At 41.5% G+C, this 16643-nt stretch overlaps 2 protein-coding genes across 10 annotated transcripts in view; both read right to left on the reverse strand.

Annotated features, from left to right (window-relative positions):
- Positions 1 to 1723: 1723 nt before the first annotated feature.
- Positions 1724 to 7820, reverse strand: pcmtd1 (protein-L-isoaspartate (D-aspartate) O-methyltransferase domain containing 1). 3 transcript variants are annotated; one of them, XM_085930609.1, is made up of 7 exons: positions 7601 to 7820; positions 5447 to 5512; positions 4412 to 4800; positions 4193 to 4295; positions 3865 to 4036; positions 3329 to 3452; positions 1724 to 3082 (listed from the first exon to the last, which is right to left on the reverse strand). In XM_085930609.1, the coding sequence occupies exons 3-7, from the start codon at positions 4716 to 4718 to the stop codon at positions 2676 to 2678; spliced, it is 1113 nt and encodes a 370-aa protein (XP_085786735.1). In that variant the 5' UTR covers positions 4719 to 4800; positions 5447 to 5512; positions 7601 to 7820; the 3' UTR covers positions 1724 to 2675. The 3 variants fall into 3 exon arrangements, with proteins under 3 accessions (XP_085786735.1, XP_085786736.1, XP_085786734.1); XM_085930610.1 differs by lacking the exon at positions 7601 to 7820 and adding an exon at positions 6105 to 7594; XM_085930608.1 differs by lacking the exon at positions 5447 to 5512 and having other exon boundaries at positions 7601 to 7819.
- Positions 7821 to 8929: 1109 nt separating this feature from the next.
- Positions 8930 to 16643, reverse strand: part of st18 (ST18 C2H2C-type zinc finger transcription factor) — a 41020-nt gene continuing 33306 nt past the window's right edge. For 3 of the 7 annotated variants that reach the window (XM_085930616.1, XM_085930617.1, XM_085930615.1), the window contains exons 16-26: positions 16004 to 16107; positions 15312 to 15374; positions 14806 to 14874; positions 14517 to 14579; positions 13746 to 13826; positions 11687 to 11908; positions 11516 to 11604; positions 11225 to 11361; positions 10981 to 11127; positions 10777 to 10903; positions 8930 to 10035 (exon numbers count right to left, since the gene is read on the reverse strand). In XM_085930616.1, the coding sequence (XP_085786742.1) occupies positions 9980 to 10035; positions 10777 to 10903; positions 10981 to 11127; positions 11225 to 11361; positions 11516 to 11604; positions 11687 to 11908; positions 13746 to 13826; positions 14517 to 14579; positions 14806 to 14874; positions 15312 to 15374; positions 16004 to 16107 (1158 nt within the window). In that variant the 3' untranslated portion in view covers positions 8930 to 9979. The remainder of the gene's footprint in view (positions 10036 to 10776; positions 10904 to 10980; positions 11128 to 11224; positions 11362 to 11515; positions 11605 to 11686; positions 11909 to 13745; positions 13827 to 14516; positions 14580 to 14805; positions 14875 to 15311; positions 15375 to 16003; positions 16108 to 16643) is intronic. The other 4 variants (XM_085930620.1, XM_085930619.1, XM_085930618.1 and 1 more) reach the window with 4 other exon arrangements.

Consider the following 16643-nt stretch of genomic DNA (forward strand, 5'->3'; position numbering starts at 1 on the left):
GGGGTTGTTCGGGTGTGGCACTTTTCACTTTCATTTAAATTTTGACCATGATTTTTCCCTAATGAAGTGGCCTGTGATTAGGTACACCTGAAAATGGCGGTGTACCTAATAGAGTGACCGAGTGACGTCACAGATCAACCAGCCAATCAGAAAGTGGGGGGTTGTTTGGGTGTGGCACTTTTCACTTTCATTTAAATTTTGACCATGATTTTTCCCTAATGAAGTGGCCTGTGATTAAGTACACCTGAAAATGGCGGTGTACCTAATAGAGTGACCGAGTGACGTCACAGATCAACCAGCCAATCAGAAAGTGGGGGGTTGTTCGGGTGTGGCACTTTTCACTTTCATTTAAATTTTGACCATGATTTTTCCCTAATGAAGTGGCCTGTGATTAGGTACACCTGAAAATGGCGGTGTACCTAATAGAGTGTCCAAGTGACGTCACAGATGAAACAGCCAATCAGAAAGTGGGGGGTTGTTTGGGTGTGGCACTTTTCACTTTCATTTAAATTTTGACCATGATTTTTCCCTAATGAAGTGGCCTGTGATTAGGTACACCTGAAAATGGCGGTGTACCTAATAGAGTGACCGAGTGACGTCACAGATCAACCAGCCAATCAGAAAGTGGGGGTGAGGGCGGGTGTGGCACTTTTCACTTTCACTTAAACTTTGACCATAATTTTTCCCTAATGAAGTGGCCTGTTAATAGGAACACCTGTAAATGGCGGTGTACCTAATAGAGTGTCCAAGTGACGTCACAGATCAAACACCCAATCAGAGAATATATATATATATATATATATATATATATATATATATATATATATATATATATATATATATATATTTATTTATTTATTTTTTTTTCCCTAATCTGCTACAATGATTCAGCTTGAATTTCTCTCGCTTCAAGACGCCAACTGAGACGCTTCTGTTTGACTGACGAGACAGGAGTTTGTGATTGTGACTTTTATTCTGGTGCCAAACATCCACAGAGAAACAACACATTTTATAAATGAACTGCACACGCATCCACGCTCCAAGAAATTGATGCTGTTTGGCTCTGCATCCAAACCGCAAAATTGGCTCGATTGCTTCAAGTCAAAGATGCAAAATCTAACCTGTATGTTATTCTAGTTTTCTCATACACTGTTTTAGGTTAACCTGCATCACAATCTGGATTGTGTTCCGGTGTCGTTGTAAATCAGTCCATAATGTGTCATGAGAGTTTTAATGGCCCCAATGCAAATCAAAGGTGGCATGATCAATTTATTGCTCACTTTAAAACTTTCCAATGAAAGTAAAACAAAGGGAGAAGGGGGGGGGGGGTCAATGCATCATAACACAGAAAAACAAATAATAATAATCAGCATTTTTTTCTCACCTCTCTAAGAATATTTGTCATCAATGAAGACTATTGTATATATTCATCTATTGAACAGACAGCAGTGACATTTTGGTGGTACAGAGTTGCCAGTGTCAAGTTACAATACAGCAAGAAGGTGCTACGACAAACCCAAAAAAGAGACTATAGATTATCCATGTATGTACAGTTGTATACTTTTCATTTCAGCATCTTTTTTTTATACACTAAATGTCACAAAGTAAGAGAAAAATAAAAGTCAGATTACGTGCGACTAAAAAAAAACAAAAACAAAAAACGTGGAATGCTGTTTCCTAAATGTGACGTTGGCACTTATAAAAAAAAAGCCATCGCTATACAAGTGGTGCAGACGAATCATAATTTTATCAGTACATTTCATATTTTATAATTCTGCTGTAAAAATCACCCCCACCCCCCGACACACACACACTCACACACACACATCCCAGCCCAATCCACAATAAGGTGCTTTGTTATACATACAAAAAGGCTTTGAAATTTGCATCGCTTTCAATAGAAAAGCTAAAATCACTTCAGATTCGTCGCAATTGATTGGCGTGAATGAATCAATCACTCCTCGTGTAAAAAGTGTGTTCATGCATTACATTAATAACACTTCACGGAAGGCTCTCGCTCCGTCCGCTGCGACCCAAACCGCCTCATGTCAAGTCAGCACCCCTGTTTTAAAAAACGTTGCGTTAAAATGTGTCCCCCGTAGAAAAAAACCAATCGGTTGTGACACCTCTTAGGTAGAAAAACCTATCAATCTCATTTGATTGATGAGAAAAAAAAAGCTTTACTTTTAACAATCATTCACACACAGTAGAACCTCCAAAGCGGTCCAATCTAAAGTTGATAAAAATTCGTAGGATGCATTTTCTTTGGCTTTTTTGTCGTTGTCATGCAACACGAAAAACGATTGCAATCATGATCTCCAGCCCTCTGATATCCGGAATCCTTCCAGGTCAACTAGTTTTGTTGTCATCAGCCTAATTTTCAGTCTGATCTTGGAATGTGGGAGGAAGTCAGATTATGTTTTCACTTTTCAACTTTACGGTGTAAAAGTTACAGATTTTCACAACCTGGGAACAGATGAATCAACAAAAGTTCCACTTTGGAGGTTCCACTAAATTGACCTCATCTGAATTCCTTTTCATAGTATGCGCGTTTTATATACAAAACAAGTCAAAAAGGAAAATCAACATATACAAATGTCAACAAATGTTATTATCCAGTGTGGCGTGGAGTTTCGCCCTCAACAAAGTGTGGGAATAATGCCACATGCGCACCTTCACTTCTTCCTGTAGTAGAGCAAATATTCCTTGAGGGACTCGGGCAAGGGGAGAGCCAAGATGTGGTCTCTAAAGACGTTGGTCTGCTTGAGGATCTCCACCTCGCCCAGGTCCCTCTCCTCCTTGTCCTCTTCCTCCTCCTGGACGTTGGCCTCCTCATCCTTGTGCTCGTCGTCGCCGTGCTCCTCCTCGCTCTCCACCATCTGCGGAATGAGCTGGTTGCCCACAAAGACGTAGGTGTTGATGCGGCGCCGCCGGCAGTGCCGCCGCTTGCGCTTCTGGGGAACCCGCTGAGCCCCCGCTCGCCGGGCCTGGGCGTCTTCGTCGCCGACGCTCGCCAGCTCGCGGAGGGTGCGGCGGATGTAGATGCGGCACAGGTCCTGGAGGCTGCGCACCGTCACGGGGGCTGAGGAACCAACGGGGACGCAAAACACAAACGCACATTTCGGCCGCTGCTACGAGGATGGTTGACAGTTGGTGAAGCGGCACGGGGTTTGAACGCTCAAGATTATTCTCGTGCGCCGTACCTGTGACAGCTGTGACCTGAATTACGCCACAAATAAATTCATCGGCGCATTCAAGTCACCTTGCGCACATCTGCTCTATAAAAGTCCAACCTTGAAAAGATGTGAAGAGAGTGGGAGGAACTCACGCAACTGGACACTGTCCGGCTTGTCGCCGTCAGCTCTGCTTTGCTGGACCAGCGGCGCGAAAGACACAGCCAAGATGTTTTTGCTGTCCCACGTGCATTGGCCCGTCCTGGTGATCTGGGTCAGCTTTGGAACAAAAAAGAAATAGATGATTTTTTTTTTTTCTCAATTAATCAAATGATGATGATCAATCATATTTTTTGTCTTTCTAATGTAGCGCTGGTATGCTAGCTCTTGATCTCATTCAACTTTTTTTTTTTTTCCCCGAAGGAGGCAATGAAGTGCATAAATACTTGCTAATGCGAGCGGTGTACATAAACGCTATCAAGGTACGATTAAAGCACACGCCCTCGTCACACAAGGATGGTAATGTCATATCGAGTCGAGGGGAAGGGGGGGGTAATAATTAGCGCTGTTAAAATTGCCACAATGGGCCCATTAAAGCTTTGATGCCAGATGTCCTCTTCAGCTTTTGTACTTGGACCCATAATCAGCCACGAATGGTTGATCCACGCTCCGCTCTCCAAGCCGGTCTCACCTGATCCTCGATAGGCAGCACCAGGATGCCGCCGACTTTGAGCAGGACTTTCATGTAATATTCGTAAACCTTCTCCACCCCGGCCCCGCAGTAAATACGATCATACTGGTGGCTGTCTGTGGAGATTTCCAGGCAATCTCCTACCACAAACACAGGCTCGCAGAACTCAAACCTGCAGGTGGGGGGAGGGGGGGGTGCAATAAGAAGTTACAAGAATTTGGTGTTTTATATCAGCAAGTTTGGCTTCAGAGATGTGTCCCTAAATACATTTTGGATGCCAATACAAAAATGTCTGCTTTTTTCAGGTTTTTTAAAATTCAACTCTTACTTATCGAAGCTGTCGCTGGTCCTTATGAAACTGTCCAGTTTGTCCCTGGCGTATTCGACTACATCCTTGTGGATCTCCACACCGTGGTTCACACCAAATGGACCTGCGGGGGAAAAAAAAAAAAAAAAACACTTAGCCATAATTGCCACAAAAAAAATGAAAGATAACAAACAAACTAAATAAACATCAGATAATATGTTTTTTTTTTTCCAAGCTTACCGATGATGAGGCCCACCATGGTGCTCAGGTAGCCCGTCCCGCTGCCCAGGTTGAGGAAGGAAAGTCCCGGCTGCAGCTTGAGCGCCTCCATCACCTCAGAGTAAATGCACGGCGCCGACAGGTGGATGTTGCCGTGTTTCCACGCCAAGTCTTTGTAGGCGCTATCCCGGTAGCCGTCCAGGTAATAGTCGCCGCGGTCGATGGCGCGGAAAGCCTGCTCCACTCTCTCCGTGCGGATGTACTGCGCCTCCTTCAGGTTGTCGATGAGGTCGTCATTGTCCTCGCCGGCGCTCACGGCTCCCCCCATGCCGACAAAAACTGTTATGGGCCCGAAAAGATCCAGCTGATGTCGCTCCTCACGCAATAGTCATCTCCGGGCGGCCAGTGACCTGAGGCAAATGGGATGAAAAAAAAAAAAAAAAAAAAAGAGAGAGGTTTTGTTTCTGCTTTTTTTCCCCCCACAAAGGATTTCAGGAATTTACAAAAGACAACAATCCCCCCCCCCCTCAAAAAATCTAACACATTTTAATGGGTATCAATTATTTGTGGATTTTCACTATTCACCAAGCAGCCAGGTCCCAAGACTGTTTTTCTTTGAGACTAAAATGCCGCCACTAGAGGGCACCAAATCACAATGTTAGTTTTAACCTTCAACACAGGATAGTGGAGTCTTTATAGAGAATAATTACATATGATAGATTCAACAAAATTACAATTTGCAAACTTCCTATTCGTTTACGGCAATAAGTAATAATAAAACACATTCTTGTGGTTTCTTTACAATCACAGTCATACTACACCACCGCCTGGAGTCAACATCAGCGTGATCGTGTGATGATGTTACAGATCTTTGACAGCGCCCCACTCTTCCCCGCAGCGAATAATCCTCTCCAATTTCCTCTATGCCTCCTCAGCATCTGCGTCTGACTCAGCCCAGAAATTTACATTCGGGGGCGACTCGATAGCGGGAGGGGAGGCCTCGGCCTGCGCTGAGGTCATTTTCTATGTCGGCGTATCATCATCCATTTTGCTCACCATCAGCGGCTGCGTGTTGTCAAGTTTCCCTTCCTTCTGCCTGCCCTGGTTGGTCATTTTCAGTTACTTGCGGTGCAAAGAAGGAAAAAGTAGGTCAGGCACAATCTTGTCGAAAGAAAGTGCCTTTGGCCCACTGCAGTCTTACAGAAGAAAATCCACAAGGGTCTTAATACACCTGCAACTTGAAGAGACTGATTTTGTATTTTCATGTACAATGACCTCGCATATTTTTGATTTGCTACCCCACATCACCTATTTGCTGCTTTTTAGGCGGGAACTCCTGAATGATTTGTTGAAAAACTCGCCTATCCCAATTGTGAACCTGAGCAAAACATCACTTCAACCATACGGTGCTAAAAGCACCATGGTGGAATGCTGACAGCTGATAAAATGTCCTCACTTGACCCCTGCGTGGAAAAAAAAAAGGTTAGAAGCCAACTGGGGTCAGGTCTGACAGTGTAGCGTGACCAGAAGTGATCCTTCGGAAACACGAGATCTTCTCGTCAAACTTAACACGACAGCTCTGATCACCGAAAAGGCTTCTCTCACATACTACTACGACAGTACATGCTCGTGTGACTTTTCTTTTTTTTCCTCTCTCTCTCGGGCGACATAGAAATGGATTAATTCATAATTTTCACACACAAGTTGATCTTACCAAGCAGTACACTTTATTTCGCACCTTAACATGCCAACAAGTGCCGTCTGTGTTGGGGACTTCCCCTGTGAATACACCTTGAGAGATCGCATTAGGCGTGTATTAACCTCAGAGCAGTACAACCAGTTTGTATATTTTTAATTACTATGAGAGCCCTTCTCACATCTCTTTAATTTGACTAATAAAGCACGAGAGTGCTCCAATGTGGGAATTTGAAATTGGTTTCCATTACAACTGTCGTTGCACACCAACAGAAATACAACGCAATTTAGATGTATATGTGATCGATTTTGATCAGGATTAAGTCTCACTTTGTTTTGTCAATAAATCTAGGTTGCTATGGTTACAAGTTTCTAGTCATCAGCCAATCAGCGTGCAGGTTGATCAAATGACACAAACACTGCAATGTATACGTTTTTAAGATTAAAGGCATGTTGAACCTGTTTTTTCAGTCTAATCTCTTTACATACGAATGTTTATTTTTTTTGGGTCTCGTTAAACAACGCCATCAACGTAACAACTAATCACGAATGCGCTTCCAACTGTTTTTGATCAATAAAACAATGCTATTTTGATTTGTTTGAATGTGGTGTGGAATCTATAAAGACGTTATATATGGTGCTGGTAAATAGTTTTCATTTATGTAAAAGTTGTCAAGTCAAATTTATAGTTAGCTGTTTTTCCGGGTTCCATTTGAGTGACATCTTTATTAGCCAATCAGTGCATCGGTTAATCACGTGGCAGAGTTGCCACGGAGACAACCGCCTCTTGGCCAATCGAATCGCGCGATTCTTTGTTCCACACTGCATGCGACGACGAAGCCAAAACAACAACAGCGTTCATCCACCATGTCGACCACAGAGCGCCTTTTAATCACGGCACTTACGTTTCTCTCAGTACATCTGTGTGAAGTGAATGGCGACGCAGTCGTTGGTTATACAAACGACACAAAAGGCGTTGTGTGTCCTGCATTTTGCATGCAGCTTTTGGTCCTGTTTCAAGCACAAACGCAGCAAAAACAGCCAGTTCTCTGCAGTGCGATTAACCCAAATCTTTTTTTAAGAGGCGAGGGACTAGGTCAACCGGATCGCAACAAAAAAAAGGGGCTTTCCGTAACAACCACAAATAATTTAACTCGTATTATTTGCCATGACAACAAACCGAGTGGTCTTACTCAAGCTCGTGTTTTTTTTTAATCAGCGCCCCCCCAAAAAGAAAGCGTAGTAGTGACATTTAAAATTGGCTTAAGCCACGGCTAACCTGAAGTATAGTAGAAAGATAAAGCAAGCTAGCTACAGTTAGCGCTGAGGGCCTGAGTGCGCCATCACTAAAAACACACAAAGCAGCTTTAGAAGATGCCCCCCCCTCCCCTATTTGCTTCGACTTCACATCCAGAAATAAACGCAACAGCCATATAACACCAAACTAAACTCGCTAAACTTTATACTTTAAACCCGGAAACCTGTTAGCGTGTAAACAAACGGAACAATACTCACAACAATGCCGTGTCGCATCTAGTCACTGCCGTCTAATGGGTGCAATGCGGCGATTCATGGAGACATCAGGAAACATTTACAGCTCGGCTTTTGAATTGTTATTTTATCTGTGATGAAAGCAGGCGGAGAAAGTGGAAAGGAGCGACTGCTTTAGTCGGGGTGGTGGAAGGAACAGCTGAGAAGAGAGGATGTAAACACAACACGTCACGTGGTGCGCGGACGCGTCCACAGGGAGCCAAGTGGAAATGCCCGATAAGGTGCGTGCATTTGATATCTTCCTGTGATGCTTCGTAAATGCGTGTGGGGAGGATATTTAACCGGATCTAATTATATCTATCTATCTATCTATCTATCTATCTATCTATCTATCTATCTATCTATCTATCTATCTATCTATCTATCTATCTATCTATCTATCTATCTATCTATCTATCTATCTATCTATCTATCTATCTATCTATGTCAAAATGCAGTTTCTAAATGATGGTTTTATTTGGTATTCAAAGTTATTCTATAATTTCTCGTTTTATTGCACTTTAAGAACATTTTAAAGAGTCAGCTCAAAATTGATTTTCGAGCCCATCAGGGTCATTATCATCATTTTTTATTTGTTTGAAGGCAAAATGTCATCATGTTTATGTGGCATGCAGTTAATGGACACTATTAAAGGTGATTAATTTGTTTGTTTTCCCTCATTTGGTGACTTAAATGCCTAACAGTGAGTTTTTAAAGGGCATTACAATCCAGAATCAAACAGATTGATTCAATTACTGTACGTTGTGTGTGCTACTAAACTGCATCCGGACTACGGCAAAACCCCGACGAAGAGTTCAGAACCTTCTGAATACGTGTTCATGGAGTCACATGTGCAGGTCAGAGTCATTCAAATCAAGTCTCTGTGACACCACAGAAAAACTTCATCAGGACGTGTTAAAAAGTCTTGCATGATGTCATAACTGTTTTATATTTTGGAGAACTGGATATTTTGTTTAAATTGTCCCAAATTAGTTTGGATGTAAGTTGATTTGTGAAGCACATTGTTACACTGTGTACAAATAATTTCTATCTCCATGTATTTGCAGTGATGGTCCTCATCTGGTTGTAATGCTTCTTTTTGACCATCAGAGGGTGCCAACACACAAGGTAACACGCAAAGGGTGAAGTGAGGCAACTGCATGATTCCTGGAGACGTTTCACCTTTAACCCAAAAGGCTTTTTTTAAAACCCCCAAATCTCTGGCAAATAATGCCTGGATAAGTTGAAATCACACGTGGAAGAAACACACTAGCCCCCCCCCCGAAAAACAGTTTGAAAAGTTTATTTCTACCATACACAAACTGTACAACACAGCGCATATCTTTTTTGTTTTGTGTAAATTATGAAATCGTAAAAGTAAGTTTGAATGTACAAACTACTTCAACAGAAAATTAAAAGCATTATGCCATCATCCGATAAGAAAAAAAACAACCCCAAAACAATACAATCTCATATCATACTAATAATAATCGTTCCACGAAAAAGAAGCGTTTCACATTACAAAACATCAAATACTAACAGGAAGATTGTAGGGGGATAAATAAATATTATTCACAGAGCTTCCTGAGCAAACAATGCGTGTGGTAGGAATTAAATATAAGAAAATATAAATAAAGGATAACATTTGAGGATTCAAAATTTTTAGGATCATGTTAAAAAACATTATTTGGATAAAATAGGAGCGGCGCTGGGATAATTTGGCTTCTGTCTGCTGCTGCTGTCACTTTTATTTTATTTTTATGATGGCAATAGATAAGCTACATGTTGACAGAAATTAAACGTTGTGCATTGTTGTTTGTGGGGGAATCAGAATTGACAGCAAAAAAATTCAAGATTTAAAGCAGGGCTGGAAAACCTTCTTAGGGCTAAAATAAATTTGTGTAAAATAATGCAAAATGAATAGATATTATAATAAGTAAGATTCGAAAGATTTGTGGGGTTGCATTTATTTTTCGAATAGCATAACCCACACCCCTGCTTCTTAGTATTTTGAAATACAAAAGTACAAACAACCGATTTATCAACACAATAAGATTTTTTTTTTTAATTTCTTTTTTGGATGAAATTTGATGAAACAATAATGTAACTTGCCTTTTTGTTTTTAAGTAGCTACCATTCAAATCTGCCCCACGTGATACAAGAATATACCAGGTGTGTTAAGTCAAGGAGTGTTAAGGCTTTTTTTTTTAAGCACTTGTAAAGATAAACAAGAGTCCATTTGTGTTTGCTTTGACCTCACAATGCTTGCAAAAAAAAGGATCAAAACGTAAACAATTGTTTGCCTCCATCTTGCAGTCGGCTACTGAGATATAGAAACGGTCATCGGGAACGTCTGTCCTCCTGTTACCAAAATAATTGTACCGTGTGACTAAATGAGACACCATCCACGTAATACTGCCCTAGCACAAACAGAAACAAAGTACCGTTAATTTTTAAACTGCTTGAAACGGATCCATATACATTTAGGCACGTCCGACATGCACACCTCGTCTCGTGTGTGTGTGTGTGTGTGTGCGTATGTGTGTGTGCGCGCACAGAAGGCAGTTTTATAATAATCATATTTGATAGTGATGGAGAAAAAGTGGGTTTTTTTTTTGTTATGTTTTTGCTGCTTAAATTCAAATAAATAATTAAATAAATAAATAAAAAGGTACAGTACAGTGAGTGGCATTGCAGTGTTAGTTATCACATCATCTAGCATACATTCACATTCCAATAAAGAAAGCAGAAATGTCATAAAAATAGCTTCACTTTTGGTGTACTAGTATTTATTAATTTTTTTTCAAGGGCGAGATAACTAAAACACGTGCGAACTGGAATGTTTTTTGTTTTTTTTGGGAGGGTGGGGGGATTTCTCAATCATTTACAGCTCTAAAAATAAATAAACATAAATTGAGTGATGAAATAAATACAGTGATGAACAAATAGAATATCGATAATCATGGATGATAATAATAATAATCATAATAAAGAGCTGTCATCAAAAGAAAAAGCAAGTGCAAGAGTGGAACTCTCAACAGGATCAAAGAATAAAATGTGAACAGCAGTACAAACGTGGCCGTCTCTCAAAGCGGCCTTTGACCTTGATGTGTCGCACGTGCCGGCCGGCCGGATGGATGGAAAAGCTCAAACGTGGATACCTTTGATGGCCTTCTTGATGTTCTCCAGCAGGGCCTTGCACTCGGGCGAATACTCGCGCTGCGACTTGTTGTACATGTCCGTCAGCGTGTTCACGTAGGCTTCAAAGTTGTGCTCGCTGATGGGCCCCTGCGCATCAAAACACGCGTTACTATTTAAGTGCGACGTTAGCTAGCTAGCGTGTGGGCGGGCGGGCGGGCGCGTACCATTTGAGGCAGTTGGATGTCGGTGAGGCTGCTGATGAGCGCTTGGCTGAGGCGAGCCAACTCCTTGAGGAGGCCGTCGTTGTGCTGCTCCATCATCTTGTTTTCCTCCTCGATGCTCTTCAGATTGCACTCCATCGATGAGATCTGCTTTCGGGTACAAAAACAAACAAAAAAAAGGTCAAATTAAAAAAATGCCTTTAATGTCATCCGCTTTTCCTTTCTGCGTACAGGAGTTGAAGCTTACCTGCGTTTGCAGCTGCTTCATGTGTGCCTCCATTTGAATGTTGGATTCATTCAGTTCCTCAATGTCGTGCTCCAAATGTTGAGTGTCATCTCTGTTTTCAATGCCTAAAAGTCGCACATTTGCATTGGTAAATAATCCTTTAAGGAAAAAAAAATGTACATTTTATGCCAGGATTATTGGAAGTACACAATCATAATCAGAATAAAATCTTCATTTGTTGTATTTAATAATGTGTGTGTGTGTGTGTGTGTGTGTGTGTGTGTGTGTGTGTGTGTGTGTGTGTAAACTTACCACTGCTGGCCTTCAGTTTGATGGTCATCATCTCTTCTTCAGAGTGCTTCTTCTTGATACTTTGCGCATTCAGCGGGCATCCTGACAAACTTTTCGATTCAAGACGGCAACATTTAGCACAAAACCAGCCGTTCCATCGTCATCATATTGTTCCATGAAAGTGAGCTTTACCTTCTGTGCGTGGCAAAGACGTTGTTGGCGTGGCCGAGGCCGTTGCAGCCGGGCAGAGGGCAGTGAGGCAACTCCTGCTTGTTGCTCTTCCAGGCGAAGGGCAGGCCGTTGAGGGACGCCTCCTTCTGTCTCCTGGCGGCCAGCGGACAACTGCTGGCGCTGCGGTGAGATGTGTATTTGCCCGATACGTGGCCCTGTCCCTCGCAGCCAACCACCGGACACCTGATTGAGAAATCGACATTTGAATGAGACAAATTGACATTTCTTTGGGGGGGTAGATACACTGGCGGACCTAGAAGGGGGCCGGTAGGGGCACTAGCCCACCTTCAAATTTCCTCGGACCCCACGTTCCCTGTTGCCAAACCAGATAATTGATTTCAGGGTGTTCTCCAATTTTGCGCTCATTTTAGCTTTAGTGTAAGATAAAAAAAAAAAAACACATTTCAACAACATACAAGAATAAAGAAAAGTTCATAAAAATCATGCTGTAATATGAGAAAAAAGAAGGCATAAAGGAGAGTAAAGTTGGAGGATTAATTATTTTACGAGGATAAATGAATAATACTTTGAAGAAATCTTTTGCACTTTATAAATAATGAAAGTGAATCATAGACATTGTCATGGGAACATTATTTCCATTGTAAAATGGATTTGTGTGGGTGTAGCTAATGCTGCCCAGTGTATGTCCAACCACAGTAACAAAAAAAAATCTACAATGTATTTATAATATATATATATATTGCAGTGAAATGCAGTCCGAGATCATTAAAACAATCTCTTTCAATAACTGGACCGGAAGATCCGTTGACCATTAAGTTGATTAATCCAGCCAAATGCTGATTAAAAAAAAGAAGTGGCCAAAACTGGAAATGGACTCAAATAATCGCATTAAGTGCAAGTAACTAATCCACGCTGAACTTTAATGGGAGCACGCCGATGGGAATTTCATCAAGAGTTGCTTTTACAGGGATGTATTTTTGTTGTTGTTGTTTTGTCACATGTCACCGTGTAGTTCAGGAATGGGGTGACACCAATTACACAATTTGACTTTGAAACAGTGAAATAAGTAATCATTTTAGTCATATAAAAAAATAAAAAATAAGATAGCAAAATTACAAGAATAAAGAAATTCTATTTTCTAAAGAGACTTTTCATGAAAACTTGGGAAATTTATTTTTAAAAAATCCAAAGGAAAAAGCTGAACTTTTAAGAATATAAATTGACAATGTTGACAATACAAATCTGATTTAAGAAGAAAAAAGAAGCACAAGAAGTAATTGCTGAAATATTAAGGCGCATGAAAAAAGCTACCCAATTGCAAGAGAATAAAAGGTCTGTTAAGAAAACCAATATTTTAAATATTATATTAAAAACACACATTTACAAATAGAAACTATTATTTCTGAGAATAAAGACATTGTACAGTAAGTAGTTGTTGTTGCTTTGTATCGCAAAAATTAAAGTTTGAAGTTCAACAAAATGTTGAATTTTCTCAATTTTATCATCAAGTAGTTGCACCAAATAATATCAATTTTCAAGTGGGTGTGCAGTGTAGTCTACCACTCTGCAACATTGTGTGATGAACCAACCAAATACAGGTAGACCCAAAAGGGTGGCGCCATATGGGTGCCCCCCCACCATGTGTACGAGATCCATACCCGTTTAATGCCTATAAGCTGATGCATTAGTAATTAAAAAGACCAAAAATCTGCGTCCAGATGTACAGGTCCACAAAGGCTCACGTGTCAATTACATTATTGTTTTGGACGATGAGGCCGCCGGCGACGTTTTCTTCACATAATTACAAAGAAAGCACTCAAAGCGGGTGAGCGAGAGAGCGCGCGAGCGAATGATAAGCCTGATATTCTCTTTCAAATCCCACAAAACACATCACGGCGCACTAATCCTGGGAAAGTAATTCACTAATGTGAGCACAAAAGCTGCTGATTTTCTTTGTGCAACTTGATGGCCCGCAGGTATGCAAAGGCTGTAGAAGCGTGACACTTTTTTTTTGTGACAGCCAGCAAAACAAGAGCGACTAAAGCGAGAAATGTCTTACTTAAGCTCTTGCTCATCTTTGTCCTCCTTGCTGGGGGTGAGCTTTAAACCTCCTTTTCTGGCACGTGGACATCCTGACAGGCTGCAAAAGAACAACAGCACATTTAAAGGGGACATATTACCAAAAAAATGTTGGCTACTTTTCAATGACTCATATACAAACAGTTGGGTCTGAGGATTGCCTTTTTTTTTTCTTTTTTTTTTTAATCCGCCTATTTTACAAGATTATTAAACTAACGTCTTGGCTCATAACATGATTAGCGAGGCTGAGTGAAGATCCAGAGTCCTTTTCAGACAACAGCCGGACTACAGTGCCTGAAACATTGCCATCCCTCACAAGTGCGACGCCCCCTATCACTCCACCCCATGGCATCAAGATTTTAAGTGTTAGCTAACAGAGGTAGCTGCTAAATGTGACATAAGGTGACAAAAGTCAAATCAATGAGAAAACAATTGATATTAGGAATTTGGAAAGAAATTGGTAATGTTATTGGTAATATGATACATAAATTGTAATTAGTCCAAAGTCATTATTAAAATCCAAACAAATGAAAAACGGTTGCCTGCTAATGTCGGCTTCTCGTAACATTCTGACCGTTTGGTCTCCCTCGAATAAATCAATTAAAAAAACAGCACATGAAGTGAAATGCAAAAAGTACAGCGTGTTTGCGACACAGAGTGAGACTTTCACCATCTGCTCCCATGTCACGCATCCGACAAATGTGTTTCGCGGTTGCCGTGCGTGTTTCCGCAGCCCCTCGGCCATGGCTACCTTCTGTGCGACGCATAGTTCCCCGTCACGTGTCCGGATCCATCACAACCAGGTGTTGGGCACCTGCGCAGCCGACACACACGCACAACATTCTCATCATGCAAATAACCGCCGCTGCAAATGCCAAAAACTTGCTACTAAGTACCATGGGGAAAAAAAAAAAAAAAGCATCCTAGAGAGGCAAGGGCGGAGCAGAACCAGCTTGTTCTGAGGTGTCAAGTCCTCTAATAACAACAACCACAACAATAACGACAACAACAACAACAGTGGCCACGTTTTAAATACGTACTTGAGTTCCTGAGAGCTGGCTGCCATCAGCGACTTGAGTGTCTTGTCAGCCAGGGGACATCCAGAAACGCTGCGGTGAGGATAAAGAGCTAAGAGTCATCTCGGTGCACTCTTTGATCACACCGCTGCATTTGATCATCTTGAACGCACATACATGCTTTTATTTGTTTGTAAATATCCATCAAGTGCTTGTAATCTGGGCTTTTTTTATTTTCAATCCCCGCCCGGGGCAAAGTTGCCCAGAGTTCCTTACAGGTCTGTTGTAAGTTATGAAGCTCAATTTATGGCAGGAAAGAAAAAAAAAAAAGACAATCACATGTGAAAGATATTGAAGTTGCAACACATAGTTATCATTTTGGAGAGAATTGCGGGAGTTAAAATTGTTGTGGAACAAGAAAAGGTTTTTTTTTTAGGGGTGGGGGGTCACATCTTCTAGAAGGAAAACATGTGTGATGTCTCCTGCTAGATGTCGGTCAATGCTAATGAGAGAGTGATTAATCACGCTACCTCCGATGCGATGCATAATTCCCCGTCACGTGGCCGCTGCCGTCACAGCCCGGGGTCGGACAGCTGCGGGAGGGCACACAACATTTCGTACACGCATTAGGAGGACGACTTTTCGACCACCCGGAGAAGCCTCCTTTTGGGCATTAACAAGGACGAAGAGGAGGAGGAGGCAGGCTGGTGGAATGGGGTTAGTACATTTAGTAAGAAAAGCCGCATGTTTGTTTAATGACGTCCGCTAGTGTCAGTGAGGGTCCAAACTAAAGGGTCCTACTGACGCGGCTCACGGCTCTGCAGAGCATGCACTCCAACTAGTAGAGGCACACAAAAAAAACAACAACTCACTTTTCAAAGTGACACATTCCCTCTCAGGCCATATGAACCTGCGGACATACCAGTTACAATGTGATGCACACACATTTATTTACTGCTCCAAAGTTTTGTGCTGATCTATTTCTTTTCAGTCACCTGCTAACTGCGTGTGTGCTGGGGAAAAAAAAAAAAAAAAAAGGTCATTGAGACTAAAAGCTCACAGTGGCCTAAAACTTTTGCTCGGCACCGTTTCATATCCGTCTGTCTGTCTGTCTTGTGCGCTTAGAGCCTTGGGAAGTCACCTATTTATTCCTAGCCACCATCTGTCAGATAAGCTCACGTTAGGCACGGCGACAAAGTTGTTTTCAGACACCCCGACGTACCTCAGAAGCTCTTTCTTAGACTCTCGTAGGAGCATCTTGGCCTTCAGCATGCCCGCCTCGCCTTGGTAGTGTTGCTCCTCCATGCTGACTTGATCCAACTCTTCCTGCTTTCACAAAAAAAAAAAGACAACATATCGCTGAAAGTTACTAATTAATCAAAACCCCCTCCCTAGCACAATAATACTCTTAAAAGACAAACCTCGGGGTTAGAGTGCAAGGCAAAGAGATTACGCGTTATGATATTTATACTCTAGCAAACCATACATCCATTTAGAGTTACACTTAATCCACATGATATTTATCATGACGTATGGATTCCCCCCCCCGCCAGACAGGAGTCACCAGATGTTGTATAGAAAGAAAGCAGGTCACATGTGCTGGATATCATCAACAAATGAGAGAAATTAAAAGAAAACAAAAGCCTTAAAGCCCAGCTTAGAAAACATTCAGGCCAATGAGCATGCAAGTTCTTGTGAATGATGCCTTTGTTTAAACAACGGAACTGATAAATACATGTGATATATTTTAATGGTAGGATCATATATTTTTTTGATTTTATAGGTCTGTTAATGGATTTAGAAGACAAAATAAGAAAAGTTTTTTTTCCAATAATTCAGTCATTTTTTAAAATGAAAAAAAT

Source organism: Syngnathus leptorhynchus, chromosome 14 (genome assembly GCF_054491065.1).
Source record: "Syngnathus leptorhynchus isolate UIUO chromosome 14, UIUO_Slep, whole genome shotgun sequence".
NCBI lineage: Eukaryota > Metazoa > Chordata > Actinopteri > Syngnathiformes > Syngnathidae > Syngnathus > Syngnathus leptorhynchus.

Excerpts from the sequence above, each read along its gene's own strand:
- pcmtd1 (XM_085930609.1), bottom strand. The coding sequence starts at position 4,718 with ATGGGGGGAGCCGTGAGCGCCGGCGAGGACAATGACGACCTCATCGAC. Across the intron at positions 4,296-4,411 it reads CATGGTGGGCCTCATCATCG|GTCCATTTGGTGTGAACCAC; the intron begins GTAAGCTTGGAA and ends TTTCCCCCGCAG. Across the intron at positions 3,453-3,864 it reads TGCTGCCTATCGAGGATCAG|CTGACCCAGATCACCAGGAC; the intron begins GTGAGACCGGCT and ends TTTGTTCCAAAG.